The 27,197-nt window shown below is 37.2% G+C and overlaps 1 protein-coding gene across 3 annotated transcripts in view; it reads left to right on the forward strand.

The window, feature by feature from the left end:
- UEVLD (UEV and lactate/malate dehyrogenase domains) overlaps positions 1-27,197 on the forward strand; it is a 60,601-nt gene that overhangs the window by 14,347 nt on the left and 19,057 nt on the right. For 2 of the 3 annotated variants that reach the window (XM_027846801.1, XM_027846802.1), the window contains 4 exons: positions 1,241-1,376; positions 1,902-2,011; positions 7,905-8,007; positions 25,190-25,360. In XM_027846801.1, the coding sequence (XP_027702602.1) occupies positions 1,241-1,376; positions 1,902-2,011; positions 7,905-8,007; positions 25,190-25,360 (520 nt within the window). The remainder of the gene's footprint in view (positions 1-1,240; positions 1,377-1,901; positions 2,012-7,904; positions 8,008-25,189; positions 25,361-27,197) is intronic. The other variant, XM_027846803.1, reaches the window with a different exon arrangement.

Below are 27,197 nucleotides of genomic sequence, written 5' to 3' on the forward strand. Positions count from 1 at the left end.
TTTTAGGTGGGAAAGATCCCCATATTGGCATTTGTAAGTTGACATTTTAAAGTTTAAAAAAATTGTTCACATTGTCATTGAATTACAGAACAGTTTCACAAATTACTTCCCATCCTGACTTTAAGTATCTGAAGAGCCAAGAACTTCTCTGAGCTCACTAGTTAGGTAGGAGAGTAGAATTTAAAAGCTGAATTTTTGTACAGAAAAATTCTGGTTTGCCATGGACCTCAGGTTATATTGTTGTTCACAAGAACAAACCCCAAAATCTGAAATAGTTTTGGACAGAATTTTATTAGGTCATTTGGTAGAGAAGAGTGAGCTGGAAAAAAGGTGTGGCTCCCTCCCTTCCAGGCTCTAGAAAGTTTACATTATATAGGATTTAGATAAAGGCACCCACACAGTACACAGTTAAGCAGCTGTGCTGAGAGGGCAACTTGAAAGCAAGGTAGATTGATATGGATATCAGTAAACATAAACATTCAATAAAATTTTAGTGAAGCCAAAATACAGGCTTGGAAGGACCCAACAAGAGTTGGGTATTTTGGGTGGATCCAGGACCTGAGGGAACCCAGAATTCCTTGTAGCCATCTCTGGTATTCCTGAAGAGTTACTGAGGTCAGGGTAAAGTTTTAGGTTCAAACAATTTCTTGTCCCATAAAGTTAGGTTTAAACAGTAAAAAGATTAATAAGTTTTCCTACCAGTATAATAAAGCATTTTCCACAATATCTATAATAAATAGTTTCATCTGGATTAAAACCCACACCTTTGTTTTTGGCTATTATATTTATCAAATAACATTTATTAATGATAGGAGAAGGAAAATGTTGATTCCCCCAAACTGACATTTGTATTAATAGTTAGTCATGTCCTCTTAGAACTGGAACAATATATTTCTTACTTATTCTTCACTGTCTTTTTTTTTTCACTTTTTTTTTAAGCCTATTGCTCTAATTTGACTTGCTTTCTGTAATATGTCTAATGACTAATCTCAGTGCTTCCTTTTTTTTTTCCTTACAGTCCCTAGTATAACTGTTAACATGGTATTTCTTACTTTGACATGGTTCTCTAAGAAATTTGAGGCTCTTGCTCATTTGAATATAAATTCATGTTGATTTTAAATTTCTATTTTGTGCTTCCCTGTGATAGGCCATTACTGACCTTGATAATACATTTTTATAATAATTTGGGAACTTTTAGGTCTTAGAGATGGTAACTGTTCTCTTTTTGTTTGTTTCCTAGCCTAAATCAGTCATCACTGGGTTAATCAGAGAAATGATTATCAAGTTTCAGGAGGAGCTTCCTCTGTATTCCTTATCTTCTGCTGATGAGGCTCAGCAGGTAGAATTGCTGGCCTATATTTCAAAGATCACTCAAGGTTTGTATATTTTTTTTCCCCCATTTTGGCCATGTCCAAAATATTTGGAATTTGTTTTGTTTGACTGAACGTATTTGCTACTACTAGGTCTTTGTTTTTCTTTTATTATTATTGTTGTTCATTTTAGAGCCTGGATAGTAGAAAGACCCCTTTTGGGGTAGGGTAGCCAAAAAAAAAAAAAAAAAAGAAAAAGGAAAGGAAAAAAAAGAAAGAAAAAAGTCATTAAGAATTTTTTTTAAATGCACAGAAGACAGCAGAAAGAAGACCAGAAAGAATCACAGATAAGGACAACTTTTGAAAGTTACATGTTGAATTTATTTTGTATTTAATAAGAAAAGCAAGCTTTACATAATAGAAATTTGTAGTTTCATGTACAGTAATACTCATTTTCTTTTCTACTATGTATTTGGAAATTCACATTTTATTTAATGTTTGTTCAGAATGAAAAAAAGAAATTTTAAAAAGTCAAAGATTTTCTGAAGTATCATTTTAGAATTTTGCTGACAAATTCATCTCTTTTTTTAGGTATCTCGGATATAAATTCAAAAAATCAAGAAAACAAAAGTGTCACCAAAGTTACTGTGGTTGGAGGTGGAGAGTTGGGAATTGCATGTGTATTAGCAATTTTAGCAAAGGTACAAGAATTTTATCATAATGGTTACTAACGTCATTGTTGAATGTATTAACAGTTCCTGATTTACTTTTGTTTCGATTCAGGTATTTGATATGCAAAAAAAATTTCAATTTTTCTTACAAATTTACCTTTTTCCCTTAAAATATACTTAGTAAGTTGGTTAAAAACAACTGAAAGCTTTCATCAGTGATGTTGCAGAGTTAGCAGTCACTCACGAAATATGCTTTGAAATAGTCATTTGAACAATGTCCTCATTATAATCAAAAGAAAAACTGCAACTGAATATCTGATTTAGTCACATAGATTCTTTTGTGTCTTTTGTGAATCATTTGACTTTTATTGAGCTTGCCAATCTAATATCATCCTTCTCCCTTAGTTTTCATTTATTTTAGCTCTTTCTCAAATTAGCATTTTGGAAAATGGTGACTTTGTTTTTGGATATGGTTCTTTTTTCTTTCAGGTTACACATAGTCCAGCCTTTGTGAGGTGTCTCAGCTGTTTCCTTAATTAACATTCACTAACACTGTTAACCCTGACTTCATAGCTTATGATTTATTTAGCTGTATTTTGTGAATGAAATACAGCATGCAGATAAGTTGTATCTCTCATAGAGTTCATGTCTCTTGCACTGTTTCTTCACTTTGTAATTTATGTTCAGATGGATTAAATCCATCTTCTGAAACAGCTTTAAAAAAGTAAAGGTTCCATTAAGGAATTTCTCAACCTGAGTTCCTGGAGATTCCAGGGAGAATCTCATCCACCAGCTGGATCTACTGATTGGTGGTCAACTAACCTGAGTAGCCTAAATGAAAAGAAACAGATTTATTAGTTGATAATAGCTTCACATTTCTCTGGCACAGATTGGTTTGTTTGCCTCTCCAGGCTCACTTAGAATTCACAGCCAATTAGCAGCATCCTAGGGCAAGTTAGGATTCCTAAGTAAAGCGTCTCATCTCAATATTAGGGGTAGAGAAAGGGGAAATCTGCCCAGGGAAAAAGGAGAGGACTCTGGGGGAGTAATCATCTTGCAACTGGTGGGGTTTGTTATCTGAATAAGAAAGCATTCCTTGTTTTAGGGCCAAAGAAGAGGAGCTGACAAATACTTTTACATTTGTTAAAGAAGTCCCTTTGATCTAAGTAAGGTAGCTGGGTTGAGGCAACTATTTATTCAAAGCTGTAGACAACAAGTAGTTTTTGCAGCAGTGAATGGGGCCATCTGGTTTTACTGTTTACACAGTTGTGTTTTACTTCTCTTTCACTCTCAATGAAGAGTAAACCCTTAGGAATATTACTTATACCTACCTAGAGATGGGAGCTATATTTTTCATTTTTATTAACATTCTTATTTGCCCTGTAAATTCTCAGTTTTCAGCCAGGGTTTACATAGCCCCAGGCCAATAGGTTTTATTTCTTTGAATGACTTTGAATAAACTATGATAGCCAGAAAGTTAAGAACAAAACTCTTATAATTATGTAAGTTATATATAGAAGGTAATAGGTTTACACTATTTCTGAGAGGCACCGTGGCTTTATGGATAGAGAGCTGCTTGGAACCTGGAGGATTTGAGGCTGGTGGCCTCCCTCTTCCCTCATGGTGTCTGTGTGACCCTAGGCCAGTCACTTATTAATCTCTCAGTGACTGAGGCAATTTTCTGTCTCTTAAGGCTATAAATTTCAGAGTAGATGTTGACCTGAATTTGTTGATGGAGAGAGTTTCTTCTTCTAGGATCCTATTCCCTATATCAATGAAATCATAGGTCTAGTCTGTTGCAATTGGAATTTATCAAAAGGGTAAAATGAGCAAAAACTCTGACCAGGATGACATTTATTAACAGATAACATAACAGAGCTGTGTACCAGTAAATGAGTCAGTGGCTTGCCTCCATTTATGCCAAAGACCCCAAGCAAAAGGACAGTTCCCATATCATAGGTTTGGGGGAGTTGGTTGTCGTACTTTGTTTTTGAAAAGGACCAAAATGGCATCAGTATGTTGGGATCAAGGTAGTGTGTCCAACTGTGGCTGCTCAGATGAGTTCGGAAGGCTGTATCATAGGCAGGCACAAATAGTCCACGTGAACATTTGGAATGGAGGTGTCTCTAAATTTTCACATCTACCATTTCTTCTCTTTTCTTTCTTTCCTTTTTTTTTTTTAGGGCAGTTGGGATTAAGTGACTTGCCCAAGGTCACACAGAGGTCAGATTTGAACTCAGGTCCTCCTGACTCCGGGGCTGGTGCTCTATACCCTGTGCCATCTAGCTTCACCTAACGTTTCTGTTGAGCTACTGCAATTCTGCTTTGCTCATAGAGCCTTCTTTGATGTGGGTGTGCCATGCTGGGAGTTTCTGTGCCAGTGTCTTCCATGTCTTGTAGTCAATTACGAAGTTCTTCAGAGAGACTTTGAGAGTGTCCTTGTACTGCTTCCTCAGAACTTCATATGAGTGCTTGCCTTGTGTGAGTTCTCCATAAAATAGTCTTTTAGGCAAATGTACTTTTGGCGTTTGAACAACATGGCCGGCACACTGGAGTTGCAGTCTCCATAGTAAGAGTTTGAATGTTTGGCAGTTCAGCTTGAGAAAGGACCTTAGTGTCTGGTATCTTATTTTGCCAGGAGATCTTGAGAATCTTCCTAGGACAATTCAAATGGAATTGATTCAGTTTCTTGGCATGGCGCTGGTATACTGTCCAGGTTTCACAGGCATACAACAATGAGGTCAGCATAACGGCTCTGCAGACCTTCAGTTTGGTTTCTTCTCTCCCACACTTTCCTTTGGAGCCACCTAAACACTGAGCTAGCTAACTCTAGCAATGTGTGCATCAACCTTCTCATCATGTGACTATCCCTAGAAAGTATACTGCCAAGTATACTTATCCACAGCATTCAATATTTCTCCATTTGTTGTAACCGATGGTTCCATGTATGGATAGTGTGGTAGAGAACTTCTGTTTTCTTGGTGGTAATTGTCAGGCCAAAATTAGCACAAGTGGCAGAGAATTGATCCATACTTTGTTGCATCCTCAGCCTCAGGGGCTGCAGTGAGTGTACAATCATCTGAACAAAACATTATGCACCGACTCTACCTCCACTTTAGTCTTGGCTTGTGGTATTTTCAACTTAAGTAATTTACCATCATTGCAGTACAAAAGAACAAAGAACAGAGCAGGATAGATGATGTCATTGGATGAAGGGTAACATGATTGGTTACAGGGCTGAGGTGCAGGAACGTCATGATTGGTTGGAAGTTTGGTAGCGGAGGCTAGCAACGACCTCCATTCTTCTCTCATGAGAGTAAGAAATGCTCATTGTTTGAGTACAGGTGTGAGATAGCAGCCCAGACTTTTGGATAGCAAACCAGACATCTTTGAAAGATAACTTGGTGGAGTAAAAATTTTAGGCCCATCCCTTCCTTTCACTTACATTCTTCAAGGTCAGTTAAATTCCTTGAGATGAGAGGAGATGGGTTCTTAAACTTAATCTGTTACAGGCCCCTGAACTCTAAACTAAGTTCAAAGAAAAAGAACCATGACTTAAGCAGTTACAGGACAAAACTAGTTAATTGTAAATAGGATCAATAAATAAATGATATATGATCAATCTTAATTTTCCAAGTGTCTTTGCCCCTCTTTTATCATGATATTTCTTTAGAATTCATTTGGAAAAAAATAAATACAAACAGTATTGCTTCTGGTTACGTCTGCCGTATCCCCTATTCTTGTGCATGTTTTTCTAAGATTGACCTAAGTTGATTACCACAGAGATGCCCCTCTAACAATCAACCAATCAATAAATATTAAGTACTTATTATGTGCCGGGCACTGTGCTAAGCGCTGGGGATGCAAAAAGCCAAAAAAACCACTCCCTGCTCTCAAGGAACTTGCAATGTAACCTCCCATCTTCCCTCACCTCACCTCTTACTCTCTGAACCAACATTTTCTGTTGATTCCAAGAGTAAGCAAGTGGATTTTTTTTTTTTTGAGAGCTGCAATATTTGTGTTTTTCATTGTCTTGAAGGGGATTTTTGTTCTTTTTGAAATACTGTTCTTGATGGATGAGTGTTCACTGAACATAAAGAATGCAACTTACATTTGTTTTTTAAGTATTGGTTGGAAAAGTGCTAAGCACCTTCACTTGCCTCTACAAGCAATCTGGACATAAATTCAACAAAGGGACAAGATTTAGAGTCAAAGGTGGTACCAGAGTTGTTAGGGCTCTGAGCACCTAGTTAGGTGTGTAGATGGCTAGTGGATGGAGTGCTGGGCTTGGAATTAGTAAGACCTGTATTCAGATCTTGTCTCAGATACTTCCTTGGCTGTGAGATCCTAGACAAGTCATTTAATATCTTTATGCCGCAGTTTCCTCATTTGTAAAATGTGAGGATTAGATTTATTAGCCTTAGAGCCCATTCCAGACCTATCTCTGACCCTCAGTCCTTGAATTATCCTTTGTTATGGAAAACCAAGATTGTTTCTTAAGGTTGTTTCTCTGCTAGATAAAGTGTAGAATCAATTTAACTATTGAATTGTTGATGTTTAGGTGTAGGATCTTAAATTAGTGAAGACTATGTAGTATGAGAGTCTGATTTGGGCTCATATTGATACAGTATTATATTCTTGAGGTTTCTACAATCATCCGTTAGTAAATCCCCAATGGACATTTTTGCTTCTGTTCATTGTTCTCACTTATGTTGATGAATACATGCTCTCATCAGTGTGGGCATTACCATTAATGGTAAAATCACCACCCATCCAGACCTTCTTATCTTGTCCTTGTCCTCCCATAAATCCTCCACCAAGAGTCCACAGCCAGTGTGCTAGCTGTCCTGCACTAGCCCACCTTATGGGGACAGGCCATCCATTGGTTATTCCTCCGTTGTGACTATCCCACTTCATACATGTCTTTGATATCTTTTATGCTGCTTCACTGCAGTCTGCTTCCTCCCACCATTGTCCTGTGTGAGACCTGAAAGAATTCTCTTCCTACTGTTGCAATACTGGTGATATCTCAAGCCCTTATAAAGTTATGTCTAAGCTCTCAATTACTATGGAGGCTGACTAGCTGTATTCAAGACAATAGCTTATGCCAAGAAAAACAAGAACACTTTTTCTTAGGGGCAGCTGTTGGGGCAATAGATAAAAAGCAGAGCCTGGAGTCAGGAAGACCTGAATTCAGATCCAGCCTTTATTAAGCACTTGGGTACAAAGCACTGGAGATACAAAGACAAAATGAAATATATTTAAGGAGCTTTCAGTTTTTGGAGAGGTAGAGGGAAGGCTACATGTACATAGATAAGTCAGTTCAAAGTAATTCGAGGAAGAAAATATTGCACAGAAGGTGTTACTTGAGTTGAGACTTGAAGAAAACTAATAATTCTGGCTGCCCATCAATCCCACCCCATAAAGTTGGTAGGAACCTACCACTCGTTCTTTCATTCGACAGACATTTTTTAGTTTTCAAAATGGAAATTTTGATTTCAAAAGGAAGATATAATGCTAAGATCAGCAACAAAAATTTAATAACTCTTCCTTTTCCCTGTCATTTTCCCATGTCATTCTCCATGTGATTTTAAAATGTATTTTTGAAGGCTAGCCTGTTCTATCAACAGACGGACTAGATTTAGGGTCTCTGATTTAAACCCTCCCCAAATCCTGCTTTTTAGCAGCCACACCAAATACATCACATCCCTTAATTTTTTGTTCATTAATTGTTCAATTGGTAGTCTTTTGACATTTTTCTTATTTTGCAGAGATGAAATCTTTTTCATCTTTAGCTATCATATGGAATCTGTGTTGATCATTGTTCAGCATGTTCTAAAATGTGCTAAATCTGGACCTGGTCATTTCTGAAGTGAATGCCATTATTTTCTTGCAGTACTGATTTTTTTTTTTTTTTACACAGGGTATTGCAGACAAGGTGGTCCTTATAGACTTCTCAGAAGGAACAAAAGGAGGAACAATGGACATGGATATTTTTGAGCTGCAAAATGTGGAAATCAGCAAAGGTGTGTGTGGCTATTCTGTTTGAGAGGACTTGCTGTGTGTCCTTTGGTACTCACTCTGAAGAATTTTCAAGGAGAAAGGGAACATTTTAGATATTATGTAGTACAAAGGAAATAGACTGGGAGAGGTTAAGTGACTTGCCCCAAGTCTCATAGCCAGTTAATGACAGAACTGGAATTAGAACCCAAGTCTTATTCTTAGCGTATTGATTTTTTTCCTACCCAATCCTGCCTTTTGGCAAGTGACTTTGTCCCTGTGGATGATTCTTCTTGGGTTTTATGCTGTGTGATTGACAGCATTTACCTCTGGTTCAGATACAACTCAGTCATGAGGATGTGATCCCCACCGCAGCATCAATTGGTGCCAGGCTGCAGCAGCTGCTGGGATATTCATGTTCAAGCCATACTCTGGTGCTGCTTTTGTTGTGTTTACAGGAGGATGGAAATGAGTTATGTGGAAACAATACTTGAGTCTTCTGGGAGCCAAAGAAACTGTTTATGTATTAGCCAGGGTAGATTTTATTTTAAAAGATTATTTATTTATTTATTTATTTGTATTAAAAATATGATGTTTTTGTTTTTTTGGGTATAGCAATTCATTAAGATTGTCTACTCGGTGTAAGACTGTATACTGAGCATAAAAGGGTTTTAATCTGCAGTGGTGAAAAGAGTAAGCAAAAATGAAATAATGGATCCTTGTTCTATTGAAGCATACCTTTCTCTCTAATTTTTCCACTTCTCCTGAAGTCCTATTTCTGTACTTTACCATGTGGAGGCTCTGGGTTCTCAAAAGCTATGCTAGGGGGTAGCCAAGCTCTAGCAGATCCTATCAAGCTAGAAAGGTTTTGAGGAGAAGCCCAGGGATAGATACATCTGGAAGATTATTTTGGCAGCTGTGTAAAAGGATAGATTAAATCAGGCAGAGACTAGAGTCAGAGAGATTATGAAGAAAACCATTATAGTGGTTAAGGATTCGGTAACCGATTGAATATGAGGAGAGGGAACAGGAAAAGTCAAAAGTCATTTCTGAGGTTTTAAGCATCGGTGATAGATGAATGGTTTGTTTGAATGGCAGAGATATCTTCTCATATCTCCTCTTTTGAGTCAGTTGCTCATTATAATTTTACAGCATTCAGTCTTGTTGGTCCTGTGTGCATATACCACAATTTGTTTAGCCATTCCTTAATTGATGGGCATCCACTTTGTTTCAGGTTTTTGCTACTACAAAAAATGCTGCTATAAATATTTTGGTATATATGGTAACTTTTGTTATTGACTTCCTTGGGATATATTCTATCAGTGGAGTCTATGAGTCAAAGGGTATAAATATCTTAGATATTCTCTATGCATAATTCCAAGCTGCTTTTGAGAATGGACCATTTCATGTCTCTACCAATGATGCATTAAAATACCTGTCTTTCCACAGCCCCAGTAGGAGATACTGAGTTAGTTTTTACTAGGTTGGTAACTTATAAAGGGCCAGGTATCCAGGTCTCCCTACTTGTCCTGAGAAAACATTTTTTCCTCTGTGTATTAGGTGTAGGAATCAGTGATTCATAACCTTGTGAATTAATCAAGTCAAATCTACAAACATTTATTCATTGCTGTGCCAGGCCCTGTGCTAAGCCTTGGCCATGTAAAGAAAGGCAAAGACAGACTCTGCTCTCAAGGAGTTCATAATCTAACGGGGGAATCAGCATTCAGACAACTATGTACAAACAAGGTATAGATAAGATAAATTGAAGGTAATCTCAGAGGGGAGGCATGAGGGTCTGGAAGGGCTTCTTGTAGAAGGTGCTATTTCAGTTGACATTTGAAGTAAACCAGAGAAGCTCGGCAGAAGTGAGGAGGAAGAGAATTCCAGGCATGAGAGATACTGGTGAAGATGCCCAGAGTTGGGAGATGGAGCAAGGGGGTCACTGTCACTGAAACTTAAGCGTATGTGGAGGGGATATAAGGTGGAGAACGACCGGAAAGATAGGAAGTGGCCAGGTTATGAATGGATTTAACACCTGATTCACATCCACAGGAATGGAGTAGAAATTTCGATGGGCTTAGGAGAATGAGAGAGTAAGAAGTGATTTTTAAGCATATGACACTTGGGAGATGGATTTGGACAGGGTAGTGAGAGTGTGCTAGAATCCTAGAAGGACAGAGAAGAGTAGGGGTAGAAAGAGAAATGGGAACAGTTTTTTCTGGTTTGGCCTTTCCTTCTTTTCTCTCAAGGGATAAAAGATTTGTCTTTTAATTTATTAGTTAACTTAACACAGTGCCTAAGAACATAGTAGTTATTTCATAAATATTTGTTGGCTGACTGGCTGACTTCTCCAATCCAAGTGGTGATCTGGGAGGAAATGAGAGGTCAGGGTCAAATCAGTTGCACTGAGTTGACTTTTTGGAGAAACTTCCTTCTAGAAACCTGAGGAATATTTCTTATGGGTAGGGCCAAGATTACCTGTGTGAAGTAAACATGTCTTTCATATAATTGTTGCTTAACAATATTTATTGAATTGAATTAAAATTTGGAAATTTACCATTTGTTGGAGGGGAGTGTCATGCACAATTTTCCTGATACTGCTTAATGGAAACTATGACTGAATCCAGAAAGAGTACAACTATATTACAGACATTACCAAAAAGAAGTCACACCGCAGGTGAAGAATCACCTAGAGTAGGTTTGGTTTGCATGTTATATACTTTGTACTTCATAAAGATTCATTATAGTATATGTCTTATTTTCATTTCTGACTTTTGAAAGCCTCCAGAGAGAATAGTGGCCTTAGTGAACTTTTGGCAGGCCTTATGTGGATTATCCTTTGGGAGAGCCATGGGGAGCCAGATTTTCCCAAGGGCCTTAGGTTATATCCTGAGTTATTTAAAACACTCTTTCAAATCACTAGTGAACCATTTAGTGGATGCACCCTAGTGAATAGGTTGTCTCATATGACTTGATGTAATTGTTGTGTTTTCCTGAGTCTCTTTTCTGAGATGCTGATGTTCCATAATTTGTAACCATATAACATCAGGGGGAGAATATTGGTGTTAAAGAGGTGAATTTTTGTAGCAATAGTTTAGGATCATTGGACGCATGGCACAATTTCCCAAATACAGTCTATCCTGATTTTCTTTCTACTCATTTCTTGGTCCAGTTCATTGTCCATCTGACCTATTGTCCAAAATATACAAAGCGATAGACTTACTCATTTGGATACCTGTTTGGCTGCTTACCATAATGTGGGCAGAACTTACTTCTGTCCTTTTTGTTTTAGGCCAATCTTTTTCATTGCCATGGATTTCACCGAGGAAGCTTTGTAGTGTTCCAAGGTAATTAGTACAATAATCAAAAAGGAGATTTTGAAAGACCTTATCATCAATAGCAAATACTTCTTTTGTCTGGAATCTATGTAAGACATCTAAATTAGGGCCACTTACTCCAGCAATAGGAATAAAGGCTTCCTGGATTTGAAGAGTTTAAAAATGAAAATACTTACTAGTATCTCCTCAGTTCTTTCATTTGGTTGCAGCTGTATTTCCAAATAATTTTAATTGTGTGGTAACTTAAGCACCTACATTTGGGAAGGAGGTAAAAGGAAATCCATGTGAAAGATTTATGTGTCCAAAATAGATTTTAAAAATTAATTTTACAACTTTGGAGATAGGAGGGGGATGATGTGGGCCTTCAAATTGGCATTCAGACTGGCACAGTGGTCTGGCAGACCCCCTGATTGTAGTGAGGTGGCAGTTCTGAGGATGGTTTCCCAGCTTTTCCATTTTTGTACGGGAAAAATCCCATTTCTGACATGTTCAAGATGCAAGCTTCCTCCTTTTCAGGGGTTCCAAGATAGTGATTGGTGAGGAACAAGGTGATATCTGTTACTTCTGCTTTGAAAACTACACTTTGGGATCTTCAGGCCCAGTAATTGGGAGAGGGGTATGAGGGTATGGGACTGGCATGTTATCTGATTGACCCAAGGTTAGCTAATGAGGGGGAAACAAACCTTCCTGTCTATAATGCCAGGTGCTGTGATGCCCCATGGGCCCTGGTAAAAATTTATCTATGAAGTTACCAGGAAAAGAAGGTGGAGAATTCGGGGGCTGTTTCTAGGGCAGAAGCGAAAAGCAAGGGACAGTTAACACTTTCAGAGTACATGTCAAGTGACATGGACAGAATTCCCATGGAATTCAGAAGAAATGCCAGGTTGAATGGCTTTAGGTTATTCTTCCACATGAGAAATTAAACACCTTATAAATGTGCTTGTTTTTTTTCCCCCTTTTGGATTTTACATGTTAGTGTTAACTCAGATTTCATAGGGAAGAAACAATAAATTTCCAATATCCAAAGATTCTAATAAGGCCTTACATATTATTGTAATTATAAATAAACACGTATGCATGTTTATATTCTGTAACAAGCAATACTGTCTCATACACATTCTTCATTGTTAGAAAGTATAGCTCTTGTAGTTATAAAATTCTATGGAGCAAAACCATACCCTTATATATATAATAAGGAGGAGTATAGAACTACAGAGATCAGACATTATAGAAAGCATTGAAACAGTTAATGTTTTGTTGACCTTGTCACGTATTTCATGTTGACATTGGCAAGCATTTTTGGTGAGCATCTGTCTACTATTTTGAACACCTCGCATGTCAGTCTTACTAAGTCATTGAACAACAATCTTTGCAAAATATGTGATTTTCATGTATTTATGGGAGATAACTTGCCTGAGGAGACCTTTTAGTGGTACATTAAGTTCTTTGTATTTACAGTGTTGTTAATGTGTAAATTCTTTTCCTAGTTCTTCTCACTTCACTCTGTATTAGTTCATGCAAATCTCAGGTTCCTCTGACACTGTTCTTTCATAATTTCTTGTGGCACAGTAGCATTCCATTATGTTCATAGACCATAGTTCAGCTAATCCTCAGTTGATGGGCATCCCGTTTGATACTACAGAAAGAGCTGCTGTAAATATATTTGTACATCTTCCTTTTTTGATTTTCCTCTTTTTGATTTCTTTAGGGGTATAGGTCTAACAGTGGGATTGCTAGGATAAAGGGCATGCACAGCTTAATAATTTTTTTGACATAGTTCCAAATTACTTTCCAGAATTCTCTGTACCAATTCACAGTTCCACCAATAGTATGTTAATCAGTAAGTATTTATTGGGAGCTGGGGATACAAAGAAAGGCAAAAGACAATTCCTGTCCTCAAGGAGCTCACAGTCTGATAGGGGAGATAACTTGCAAACAACGATGTATAACCAGGCTATATACAGGATAAGTAGGAAATAATTAGCAGTGGGAGGGTATTAATATGAAGAAGGATTGGAAAAGCTTCCTGTAGAAAGTGGGATTTTAGATGGAACCTGAAGGAATTCAGGAAAGCCAAGAGGTTGAGATGAGGAGGGAGAACATTTTAGGAATGTGGGATAAACAGTAAAAATTCTTGAAGCTGAGAAATGGAGGCCAGTGTCACTGGATTGAAGAATATATGGAGGGTGGGGAATATGTGTAAGATGTAAAAAGACTGGAGAGGTGGGGGTGTGGGGGGTGGGGAATATGGGTTATGAAGGGCTTTGAACACCAAACAGGATTTTATATTTGGTCCTCGAGTTAATAAGGTGCTGCTAGTGTTTATTGAGTTGGGGGACATGGTCAGACCTGCCATTTAAGAAAATCACTCTGGCAACTGAATGGAGGATGGACTAATGTGCCTATTTTCCTGTAGCCCCTCCAAATTTGTTATTTTCTTTTTTTGCCTACTTTGTCGATTTGATGGGTATGAGGTAGAACTCCCAATTGCTATAGTTTTCATTTCTCTAGTTATTAATGATTCAGAACATTTTTTAACATGGCTTTTTGACAGTTTGCATTTCTTCTTTTGAAAACCGTTCCTATCTGTAATACAGGAAACACCAACTATGCCAGTTATTGGGCAGGAGCCACTACCAGAGATTTTGGACTCTAGCTTCTAGCAGGTTCACTCTTGATTTGGGCAGCCAGAAGGACAGTGACAAAGAAGTTAGGAGGGGTTATATAATAATTTATTCTTCTCTATGGGTTCCTGATAATGGGAGTACCAACTCCTACAGGATCCCCTAATCACCCTTCTCTCAGGGGTTGGCAAGAAGGGGAGGTAACAACCTCTACGTCTTGATGGGGGCCAGTCGAGACGGGCACAGGATTCCAGCTATTGCATTCTCGTTAATATCCCCCAAGCCTTGATGGAGACATGTCAACGCAAGTACAGGGTTCCAGCTAGTACACTTCCCACTAAGCCTCAGTGGGGGCCGGTTGAGGCATGCACAAATCCTAAATCCCTAACCAGTGCTTTCTTTTTTTTTTTTAATTCTTTTCCTTTTTATTTTTAGTTTTCAACATTTACTTCCACAGGATTTTGAGTTCCAAATTTTCACCCCATCTCGCCCCTCCCCCCACCCCAAGATGGCATGCATTCTGAATACTCCTTCCCCTGGTCTGCTTTCCCTGCTATCTCTCTCCCCCTTCCCCTTTTATTTTCCTGTAGGGCGGGATAGATTTCTGTACCCCATTTCCTCTATTTCTTATTTCCCAGTTGCATGTGAAAATATTTTTTTTTTAAACATGTGTTTTTAAAACTTTGGGTTCCAAATTTTTTCCCTTCCTCCTTCCCCACCCACCCTCATTGAAAAGGCAAGCAACTCAGTATAGGCTATACTTGTGCAGTTATGCAAAACACTTCCATAGCAGACATGCTGTGAAAAACTAACTCTATTTCCCTTAATCCTATCCTGCCCCCCCATTTATTCTATTCTTTCTTTTGACCCTGTGCCTCCTCAGAAGTATTTGCTTCTGATTACCCCCTTTCCCAGTCTGCCCTCCTCTCTATCATCCCCCTACTCTCTTGTCCCCTTCCCCTCTTATTTTCCTGTAGGGTAAGACAGATTTACATACCCAATTGAGTGTGTATGTTATTCCCTCCTTAAGTCAAATTCTATGAGAATAAGATTCACTCATTTCCTCTCACCTTCCCCCAGTTCCCCTCCACTGTAAGAGCCTTTGCTTTTCTGTTTTTTGGTGAGATAATTTACCCAGTTCTACCTTTCCCTTTCTCCTTCTCCTAGTATAATCCTCTCTTACCCCTTAATTTTATTCTGCAGATGTGACCCCTTCATCTTCAACTCACCCTGTGCCATCTATCTATCCATCCATCTATCTATCTATCTATCTATATATATATACATACATATAATTTTTTCCCTTCAACTACCCTAATGCTGACAAAAGTCTCATGAGTTACAAATACCATCTTTCCATGCAGTAACGTAAACAGTTCCAGTGCTTTCTTCATTTATAGAGAAGCATACAATGAAGGCAATTTGTCAACAATAGCTTCACAATTTTACATTATCTCCTTCTTATATCTCACCGTGCTATCACAGTAGAAATTGTTTACGGTGTGAAATCTTGGGAACTAATATACTGTTTTGGCCATGGATCCTGGGAATTATTATCTAAAAAAAGAATAACAAAATCCTCCTTACTTACAATATCCTTTGATCATTTGTCTATTGATGAATGGCTCATATTCTTATAAATGTGAATCATTTTCTTTATATATCTTGGAAATAATACTCTTCTAAGAGAAATTTGCTACAAAGATTTTTTTCCCCAGTTACTTGCTTCAGAATTGCACTGGGTTTTGTTTTTGTTTTTTTACAAAAACAACTTAATTTTATGTAATAAAAATTGTCCTTTTTAATCTTCTGTTATCCTCTCTTTCCCTTGTTTGGCTATAAATTAGTTCTCTATCCATAGATCTGAAAAGTTATTTCTTCCTTGTTCCTCTGATTTGTTTATGATGTCACTCTTAATGTCTAAGTCATATATCCATTTGGGGCTTGGGTTTTTTTTGTTTTTTGTGGGGAGGATAATAGGGGTTAAGTGACTTGCCCAGGGTCACACAGCTAGTGTTATGTGTCTGAGACCAGATTTGAACTCAGGTCCTCCTGCATCCAGAGCCGGTGCTCTATCCATTGCACCACCTAGCTGCCCTCCTTGGGGCTTGTTTTGATTTATGGTGTGAGATACTGGTCTGTGCCTACTTTCTGCCAGACTACTTTCCAGTTTTCTCAATTGCCAAATAATGAGTGCCTACCCCTCTACAGCTAGGGTCTTGGGGTTTATCAAACCCAATACTGCTGTGTTTGTGTACCTAATCTGTTCCAGTGATTGACTTTTGTCTCTTAGCCAGTATCAAATCTTTTGCTTTTATTAATGTTTTATAATACAATTGGAGGTCTAATACTGCTAGATTCCCTTATTCCCTTCCTTACCTTTTTTTTTTTTTTTTTTTAGTGACTTAGGTTAAGGGACTTGCCCACGGTCACACAGCTAATAAGTGTCAAGTGTTTGGTCTGAGGCTGGATTTGAACCCAGGTCCTCCTGACTTCAGGGCAGGTGCTCAATCCACTGCGCCACCTAGCTGCCCCGTTGATCCTTTATTCTTCTAGATGAATTTCATTGTATTTTTTCTAATTCTAGAAAGTAGTACCTTGAAAGATTAATTGCTATGGCACTGAATAAGTGAATTAATAGAGGTATTACTGTCATTTTTATTATATTGGCTGTGAAAAATTAATATTTTAAAAATTATTTAGGTCTTTATTTCTCTAAAGAGAGTTTATTAGTTGTATTCATATAATTCCTTTGGGTGTGTCTTGGTAGGTAGACTCCTAAAATTTTAATACATTTTTTGTTATTTTAAATGGAATTCCTCTTTCTTTCTCCTCCTGCTGGGATTTGTTCATAATATACAGAAATACTGTTGATTTGTGTGGATTTATTTTATGTTCTGCTACTTTGCTGAATTGATTTTTCAGTTACTTTTTATCTGAATTTCTAGCATTCCATAAATAAACCATCCTATCATATGTAAACAGCAATCATTTTGTTTCCTCTTTGCTTATACATATTCTCTCAGTTTTTTTACTTATCCTGTTTCCCTTGCTAACATTTCTAGCGCTATAGTAGAGGTAATAATGGGCATCTTTTCTTAAATTCTGACTTTATTAGAAAGACTTCTAGTTTATCTCTATTACATATAATGTCTTGGTTTTATATAGATATTATATGTCATATTAAGGAAAGGTTCATTTATTACTCTATTTTCCAGATTTTTTCACAGGAAAGGGTATTATATGTTGTCAAAAGTTTTTTTCTGCATCTTGATATAATCATGATATTTATTGTTTTTATTATTATATGGCCAATTGTATTTATAGTCTTCCTAATGTTGAACCAAGCCTGTATTCTTAGTATAAATTTAAGCTATTCATAGTGTAATATCTTTATGATATGTTTCTGTAGTCTCTTTGCTAATATTTTATTTACAATTTTTGCATCAATGTTCATTAGGGATAGTGGTCTATAGTTTTCTTTCTCTGTTTTGACTCTCCTTGGTTTAGGTATCAAGACCATATTTATTTCATAGAAGGAATTTGGCAAGACCCTTTTTTATACTTTTTCAAACAATTTATGTAATATTTGAATTAATTTTCTTTGAATATTTGATAGAATTCACAAGTCCATCTTATCCTAGGATTTTTTTCTTTGGGAACTAACTTATTTATTATGCCTTTTCCCATTTCTTATTATGAGATTGAATTTTTTTTTTTTTTTTTTTTTGGTTAGGCAATTGGGGTGAAGTGACTTGCCCAGGGTCACACAGCTACTAAGTTTCAAGTGTTTGGTCTGAGGTCGGATTTGAGCTCCTGTCCTCCTGACTTCAGGGCCTGTGCTCTATCCACTGCGCCATCTAGCTGCCCCTGAGATTGAATTATTTAAATTATCTATTTTTGTTTATTCATTCTTGACATTTTGCATTTTTATAAATAATCATACAGCTAATTTAGATTGTTGGTTTTATTGACACATACTTGGGCAAAATAATTTTTAATAATTTTGTTTATTTCATTTGCATTTGTTGTGAATTCTCCTTATTCGTTTTTGTTACTGGCAATTTTGTTTTCCTTTTTGTTTTTAGAAATCAAATTAGATAATAGTTTATTTTATTTTCAAAAAGAGCTTTTTTATTCAATGGATTTTTTTTTTGCTTTCTATTTTATTAATTTCTTCTTTGACTTTGAGGTGGATTTTATTACAAATTACAAATAACCCCGAAAGTAATGAAAAAAAGATGCAGTAGGCTTTTATCCTGAGGACATTTAAGAATGGAATTGAAATGAGGACCACCACAGTTGAAAAATGGGAAACTGTATAAGGATTTTTATAGCAAAGTCTTTTAACAGTGAAAGATAATGGACAGTTCAAGAAGTTCACATTTAAACTATAAACATTACAGTGCCAGATCTGCTTCATGAGAAAGTTAAAATGGCATTAAAGAAAATGAAAATGGGGGGGCAGCTAGGTGGTACAGTGGATAGAGCACTGGCCCTGAAGTCAGGAGGACCTGGGTTCAAATCCAGCCTCAGACCAAACACTTGACACTTACTAGCTGTGTGACCCTGGGCAAGGCACTTAACCCCAATTGTCTTAAAAAAAAAAAAGAAAAGAAAAAGAAAGAAAATGAAAATGGAAAGGACAGTGAGGCTAGACCAAGTATACAAGGAAGTAGTCCATGCTGGAAACAACATAGTTTGGACGGCATTAGATTCTCAAGGTGTCTGCCAAAGGCTTAGGAAAAAACCTTTGGTTTTATTACCCCAAAAGGGGCACTAGAAAGTCTAAATAACTTTTGGCTCATTTACCTATTTTTTCATTTTTACAAAACTTCTTTACACTTGCATTATTAAATTACCAATTATTTACACTTGCATTTAGACATTCTTGTTGGAAGTATGAGAAGGGAATGTGCAGACTTCTGCTAATGATCTTTTTTGAAATAAATTTTTATTGATATATTTTGCTTTTACATTTCCTGAATTTGCTTCTTTTCTTTTCTTTCTTTTTTTTTTTTTAAGGCAATTGAGATTAAGTGACTTGCCCAGAGTCATACAGCTACTAAATGTCAAGTGTTTGGTCTGAGGCTGGATTTGAACTCAGGTCCTTCTGACTTCAGGGCCAGTGCTCTATCCACTGTGCTACCTAACTGTCCACTGAATTTGCTTCTTTAGGCCTCTTCTTTTCCCTTCTGAGAGCCTTCCCTTATGACTAAGGTTTTTATTAAAAAAAAAAAAAAGTAAAAGAAAAAATTTCAGCAAAGGCAATAAATGTGTCTTTAAAATCTAACTTTATATGCAGTTTTTCCTTGCAACCGGGCACCCCTCAGTTCTGCAACTTAATGTTATGGGTGTGTTCTCATGTGTCTGACTGGGGCCAAGCTTGTTCTTTATAATCATGCAATATTCATTTTTTAATTTTTTGTGGTGATTCTTTCCATTTACATTGTTGTAGGTGTTGGGGAGTTCTCTTGAGCTTTTGGGAGAGGCATACCCCTGAGTGTGAAGGTCTAATCTGATGACTGTCAGTCAAAGATAGGAGACCAATCTGAAAGTAAAGAGATTTACTGGTATGCTAAGGAATCTGCTTTTGCTGATAGCAGATTCAGATTCCTAGGAATCCTATAGATTCATACAGATTTGGTTTTTATAGCTTTCAGACCCACTTGGAGTATGTAGTTAAATCAGCAGTATTCTGCTGCAACTTAGGATAGATAAATAAAGTATTTCTGTCAACAGGCAATGTCATGAAACTTATGTGAAAACCAGGTTTATTAATTACAAAAAGAATGAGAATGCATGTGGAACCTGAAGAGTTCACAATCCATAAAGAAGTTTGCATTTTTTAATAGTTGGACAAAGGGAGGAGGAGTTACCAGGAATGGATGTGGCATGGGATGGGGAAAGGTGTAGTAGAGTTGGGAAAAAGTCAAAACCCTTCCTAAAGGGAAGGAGCAAGGTGATATCAAAAGCTGCATTCTTTTCCCTTCCAGGGATGGGGAACTAGAGGCTTCCTGGTCACATGTGGCCTTGAGGCCACGGGTTCCCTACTCCTGCCTGGCTAGACTATGAGTATAGGAGGATCCCCTAATCTACAAATGACCCCAACTGCACAAGCATTTTCCCAGCCTGGCACAGACTGGCTGGTGCCTGTCTTGCTTTCCAGGGATACATAGGGAATCTAGCTTGGGGTGCAAACAACAAATTATGTTAGCTGGGGTGGGGGGGGAGGCTTTGTCCTTGACACATTCAGCGACTCCCACATGCTCTGGGTCCAATGTTTCTGAAAAATATGGCAACTCAAAAAGACAAGTTCAGGGGACCCCTTAACAATCCTTAACATTTCTGAGGAGAGGAGAGGAGTAGAGGGGAAAAAAGGATCAACTAAGCAAGAAAAGGGGAAATATTTGAAATGTACTTAGCAGGATTTATTATTAGAGTAAGAAAACATTGCTGTTCAAGGTCAGGAGACATTGGAAAGAGACCAGACACTTTTAGAATTGTAGAAGCAGTCATTTATTAGACAAAACTTCAGGGTCCTTTATCCAAGGACAGCTGTTACAACAGTGGATGAGACCATCTGTTTTACCATGTCCTCGCATAGGGATTTGGGGTCTTTCTATAATTAGGCCACTAAGTGATTGGAGGGATTTCCACTTTGTTAGTCTGTCAAAATGTGGTGAAATGATTGTGGTTCCTATTTTTCACCCATATAGTCATTTAATATATTGTTTTTCTGGCTCTGCTTACTTCATTTGGCATCACTTCATGTAAGTCTTTACATGCGTCTCTGAATTCATTTTTATTTATTACATCACAGTAATATTCCATCATCATTTACCATGATATGTTTGACCATTTCCCAGTCTGTAGACATCTACTTTTTCCCCAGACTTTTGCTATTACAAAAAGTGCTGCTCTAAATATTTTATTGTATATGGAGCCTTTATCTTTGTCAACAAGCTCTCTGTGGTATATATACCTAATAATGGAGTCTCAAAGAATGTAAACATGATTTGCATAATTTAAAATTGTTTTCCAGAATGATTGTACTAATTCATAGCTCTGTCAACAATTTGTTAGTGTACATGTCTTTCTACAAGCCCTCTGCTATGGATTATTCCCATCTTTTGTTATCTTTGCCAATTTGCTAGGTATGAGGTGAAACCTTAGTGTTGCTTTGATTTTTATTTCTCTTGTTAGTGATTTAGCATATTCTTTCATATGGTTGCTAATAGTTGTTCATATGCTTTAACCACTTCTCTGTTGAGTGGGGATTTTTTGTCTGTTGCTTAATTATTCAAAGAGAACAAAATCAGAACTGAAAATTTAGATAGAAAAATCACCTTGGCAGCAATGTATAGAATGGATTGGAGTGAGGAGAGAATTGTTTAGGCCATAGGTAACAAGAGCTTTAAAATAAGGTGAGAGCTGCATGAATAGGGAGAAGATGGGAATAAAAAATGTTGTAGAGGCTGAAATAACAAGATTTAGCAATGTATTTGAATGTAGAGTGTGTAAGAGAGAGGAAGGAAGGGAGGGAAGGAGGGAGAGAGGATAAACTGGGGCTTGTGAACCTGGGAAACTGGAAGGGCAGTGATTCCTCATGCCTTATTCCTTTCCTTTAGATTTTGCAGCTTTTTGCTCTTTCAGCACAGCATTGATCACTCTAAAAAGTGTTTTACTTAAGTCTTTCCTCATATTGACTAACTGGTCCCCCTGCCTCAACATAGCTGCTTTAGCGTCCTGCTAAAACATCAGTCTCATATGCTGAGCCATTCTGCATTCTTATAAAACTTGCTACTCTTTTTAATCCTGAAGCTTCTGCCCTGACTTTTTATGTGCTCTTCCTTGGTTCCTCAAACCTTACAGCCTTCTTTCTTATTTACCCAGATGTCAAGATCTGAAGGGAATGCTGGAGGGGAAAGGGAAGAATCAAATTAAAATCAGAGATTTGCTGAGTGTTCTGCTAGGTGTAAAGCCATGTATATGAATCCATGGTACCAAGTATGTAGCTTATCATTCAGTTGGAGAGATAAGACATAAGTGAAAAGCTAAAATAATATAAGAATTAAATGACAGTTCAAGAGAACGCTAGAAGAGCTGTCACAAGGTGGCACCAACTACAGAGGATTAACGGTATGCACCATAAAGGAGGAACAGATCATTTCTGCTGGGGCTTAATAGGTTTTATGGAGGCAATACTTGAACTGGGCCTTGTAGAAAAGGTAGGATTTGATGAGACAGAGAGCAAGGGAGAGGGCATTATTTATGATGAAAATAACTTGAGCAAAAGGATAGAAAAGGGAAAATACAAGGATCTATCCAGGGAACAGTGGAAAATGATAGTGTCAGATTACCAACATAGTCACCAATATGGGCGGTTTCTGGGTGTTCATTGATGCTCTGGCTTTATTTATTGTCTACTGGGAGCTATTGTTCATGAGAACCACTCAGAATGAGCAATGGTATAGTAGCTTTGTTAGCAGACTTAGTGGCCAGACCTTCACCTAAATATTTTGGGGATGAGTAAGATTGGGATGATGACTTTCCCAGTGGATAATGATATATTTTATATAATGTTCCCCTCTGGATGATGTTCAGAGAGGCAGCCTGTGTGTTCCTCTTTATAATAATATATATTATTATATATGACCATTGTCTCTGTCATTCATAGTTTATAACTTTACTAATGTTTGACTATTGATCTTATATTCTTCCTGATAGTTACTGTGGTGCGGTAAATGGAAAGCCAGCATTGGAGTTTAGAATTCCTGGGTTCACATGCTGCCTCTGACACATACTGGCTATGTGACCCCTAGCAAATCATTTAATCTCTCAGTGTCCCAGGCGATTCTAGACTACAAATTATAGAACAGATGCTTAGCAAAGGAATCTCTTCACTGGAGGTCCCCTATTACCAATAAAACCACAGATCTGTTACACCCTCCCCCCCAAAAATTTAATTTTTCCTGATATGAACATGTATTTATATACCATACATTGTGTGATAGGAAGATTTTCTTTTTTTATTATTTTACTTTTTTACAATTAATAAGCATTTATTTTCTCTTCTTCTTCATCCCACATTGAAAAAAAGGAAAAACAACACTTATAACAAATTTGCAGCATAGTCAAAACAAATTTCTGAGTTGACCACAATCAAAAATGTATGTCTCATTTGACATTTTGAGTCCATTACCTCTCTGTCAGGAAGTGGGTAGCATTCTTCATCATTGGTCTGATCCTGCTCATTTCACTCTGATAAAATTCATGAGAATAAGTTTTCCCAGGTTTCTCTAAAACTGTCCCTTTTGCCATCTCACATCTTATCTTAGCACAATAACATTCCATTACATTCATATACCATAGTTTGTTTAGACATTCCTCAATTGATGGACACTCCTTTCCCTCTTAAGTTCCAGTTCTTTGACTCTACAACAAAGAGCTGCTATAACATTTTTATACATATATGTCCTTTTCCTCTTTCTTTGGTATCTTTGCGATGTAGGCCCAGTAGTGAATGGTATTGCTATGTCAAAGGGTATATACAGTTTAATAACTTTTTAGGTATAGTTCCAAATTGCTTCACGTAATGGTTGAACCAGTTTATAGTTCCACCAACAGTGCATTAATGTACCTATTTTCTTGCAGCCCCTCTGGTATTTATCATTTTGCCTTTTAGTCATCTATGCCATTCTGATGGGTATGAAGTATAGCCTCAGAGTTGCTTTAATTTACATTTCTTCCATTTTTAGTGATTTGCAGCATTTTTTCATCTTGTGCTAGCTTGCATTTCTTTTGAAAACTGACTTCATAATATGGATATTTTCTTTTTTTTATTATATTAATTTATTTTGATTTATCAATAATCACTTCCATATGCTTTTGAGTTTAAAATTTTTTTCCCCCTTCCTCCCCACCACCCTCCCCAAGATGGTACAAAATCTGATATAGGCTATACATTTACATTCATATAATAGGGATATTTTCAAGTAGTATTATAATTTTTGTACTTTCTACCTCTCTGGCTGTAGTAACAAAGCCAATTTATGTTCCAAGGCTATATCTAGCTAGCTTGCTAGCTAGCAGAAGAAAACCTCTTCTGGCGTATTTCCCTGCTTCAGATTTCTCCTCACTCCAGTCTGTTTTCCAGAGCTCAGCTGCCAAAATGTTCTTCCTAAAGTGCCGGTTGACTACGTCACACACACCCCTCATTTAATAAAGTGCAGTGGTTCTCTGTTACTTACAGGAGCAAACATAAAATCTTGTTTGGCATTTCAAAGTTCTTTATCACTTGGCCCCCTGCTATCTTTGAGTCTTCTTACACCTTCCTTCCTTCCATGTACTCCCAAGATCCATTAACACTGCTTTTCTTGCTGTTGCATGAACAAGACACTCCATCACTTGGTACTGGGTATTTTCTCTGACTGTTCCCCATAGCTGGGATGCTCGCCCTCATCTCCTTTTCCTGGCTTCCCTGGATTCTTTCAAGTCTCAGCTAAAATCCCACCTTCTGCAGAAAAACTTTAGTGATCCTCCTCAATAATAGTACCTTCCCTCTGAGGTTATCCCGTTTTTATCTATTTTGTACATAGTTGAATGTTCTCTTTCCCATTACATTGGGAGCTCCTTGAGGGCAGGTACTGTTTTTGCCTTTGTATACCCAGTGCTTAGCATGAGATCTGGCACTGAATTGGGACTTAATTAATGCTTTTTGGCTAGAAGACTTAAATGTTGATCTCTAGTTTAACCTTAAATGAAAGAGAGGACACTGTCCACTCTTTTTAGGTGGGTGAGGAGGCAGTAATCTTGTCTAGACTAGTCTCAAGTTCTGTTGTCAGAATCCATTTCCCTGTCTTAGTTTTTGTTCTACTAATTTTTCTAAAAGGAAAAGTCTGTGAAAAGATTATACGTTGGAGAAAAAAATTCTTAATATTTTCATTTGAACTGAAAAGGTTTTTTAATATGATTCCATTGTCCTGTGTAAAAATTCAACATTTTTAAAAGCAGAAACAGGAAATCCTTTTTTATTTTAATTATTGGCAGATTCATTTTGCCAAAGGATGCAAAGTTTTTCCTTTTTCTGCTGAAACAGAGCTCTTCTTTAGAGGTTCTCTATCTTAAAAACATCTACATAAGGGACTATATTGCAAAAGCAGAACTTGTTTGCCATTTCATAGAATTTGACAAAAATGACAAAAATTGTACCTTGATGTCCAAATGTTCTCTTTATTCATCAGACTTGTCTGCCTCTTGGAATTCCAGAGTGGTGATCATCACAGTTAACTCCTTAGGTAATTCTCAGACCTACCTTGATGTGGTCCAGAGCAATGTGGACATGTTCAGGGAGCTTGTCCCAGCGCTAGGACATTACAGCCCACAGAGTGTCATACTTGTTGCCTCTCAACCAGGTAAAATTGATGTCTAATTTCTTTTTGATTTATTTTAAGAAACATAGCAATCGTCATCTTCCTGCCTTCTTTCTCTCAGAATCATATAACCATGTGAATTCTGGTATGAAATACAGAGACACGTGGAAGCCAGAAGCACTCATACAACACAAAATTAAAATAGCCCCTAAAATAGTGGGCAGTCTTAATTAACTACCCCTCAGTGATCCTTCAATACTGCTACCTCTTCTGCCAAAGGATTTCGTGTAACTGTAGTCTGGTGCAGACCATAGATGCTAAAACGTGACTATTTTTAGTGTCCTTGAAACTCTAGTAAGAATTGGCATATATTTGGGCATCCTCAGGTCTCATAACACATGGCCACTACATGCCCATCAGCTGTCATTTGTTTGACTCCTGAGAATAATATTTGCTTACACGTGTATGTGCATATTCAAAATTATCAGCCAAACCTTCATCAGAAAGAAAATACTCAAATGCTTCCAGTAAAATATAATAGGATTAAGCGTTTTTTAAACATATTTTGTAAAGTGCCTTTTAATTATTTTACTTTGTTCTTTAAAAAAGTTTTCTTGCACAAGGTGATATTGCATCTAAGTAAGAGAACAGTTTTTAAAAATAACTCCTTTCATGGATGTTGTTTCCTGTGGGTTTTGATTTGCTAGTTAAGAAAAGATTTCCTATGATCATCGATTGAGACTTAGGAAGGGACCTTAGAGGCCCTCTAGTCCAGCCTTGTTATTTCACAGATGAGGAAACTGAGATCCAGGGCAGATCTTCCAGATTCCAGATTCCAGATTTCATTCTAGGACCACCTTCTATAGGTGCCCTTCCTCCCTAAACCATCTTGTATTTTGTTTCGTATTTGCTATACACATATTTGTGTAGGCTTCCCTAATAGAAATTAAGTGCCTTGGGAGCAGGGAGTATTCAATTTTTGTTTTTATACTTTGAGTGCCTAAAATAGTGCCTGGCACAAAGTAGACACTTTTTCATTTATTGGATTCCATGGGTTCAAGTATCAAACTGCACTAAGACTCTTAGGACACCATATATATACCCAGCCTTCACTATAGTTATTATTGTAATATACAACAAAGTGGGGGGGGGGCGCGGCGCTTATTTAATGCTGTATTGAGAAGCAGTGTAGTCTAGTAGATCGAGAGCCAGCCATGATGTCAGATTGACCTGGATTCAAGTTCTGTCTCTAATACAAAATAGCTATATGACCTTGGGCAAGTCATTTAACTTCCTAGGGAACTCTAAGACTATCAATTGGGGAACAGTTGTTGACCTGCTTTGGTAGATAGAATTTCCCGAAATTCATGAAATCATAGGTCCAAATTGCTTCCCCCCTCTTCAAACAAAACAAAATTCAGTGATATTATAATACCACATAGTAACGAATCTCATTTTAAAATGCCAATTTTAAACTAATGAGAAAAACAACTTGATTGTTAAGAAGAAGTTATTATTCTCTGGAGGAATATTAGTTTTAAAAGTAAGTATTCCACTCCTTGTCATTAACTTGTTCTTTCAGGCATCTTTAGGATACTATTAACTTGCTACTATTTTAACAGTTTTTTGGATTTGTGATTTCATTGGTTTAGGGAACCTGTGGATGAAGAAAATCCCTCTTCCAAAGCAGATTTGCACCAGCTTTGCAATTTATAAGGCTTAGAGAGTTGCTAAATGACCCAAGAGGTTAAGTGATTTGCCTGTTCACCTGCTTTAGGTTAGAGATGGAACTTCAGTCCAGGCCTTTTTGACTCTGAGGATAGCTCTCTATCCACTGTGCCATGCCGTTCTTTTAACATCTTATACCGTAATAGAATAA

This window comes from Vombatus ursinus, unplaced genomic scaffold, assembly GCF_900497805.2.
Source record: "Vombatus ursinus unplaced genomic scaffold, bare-nosed wombat genome assembly UNPS02015202.1, whole genome shotgun sequence".
Taxonomy (NCBI): Eukaryota; Metazoa; Chordata; class Mammalia; order Diprotodontia; family Vombatidae; genus Vombatus; species Vombatus ursinus.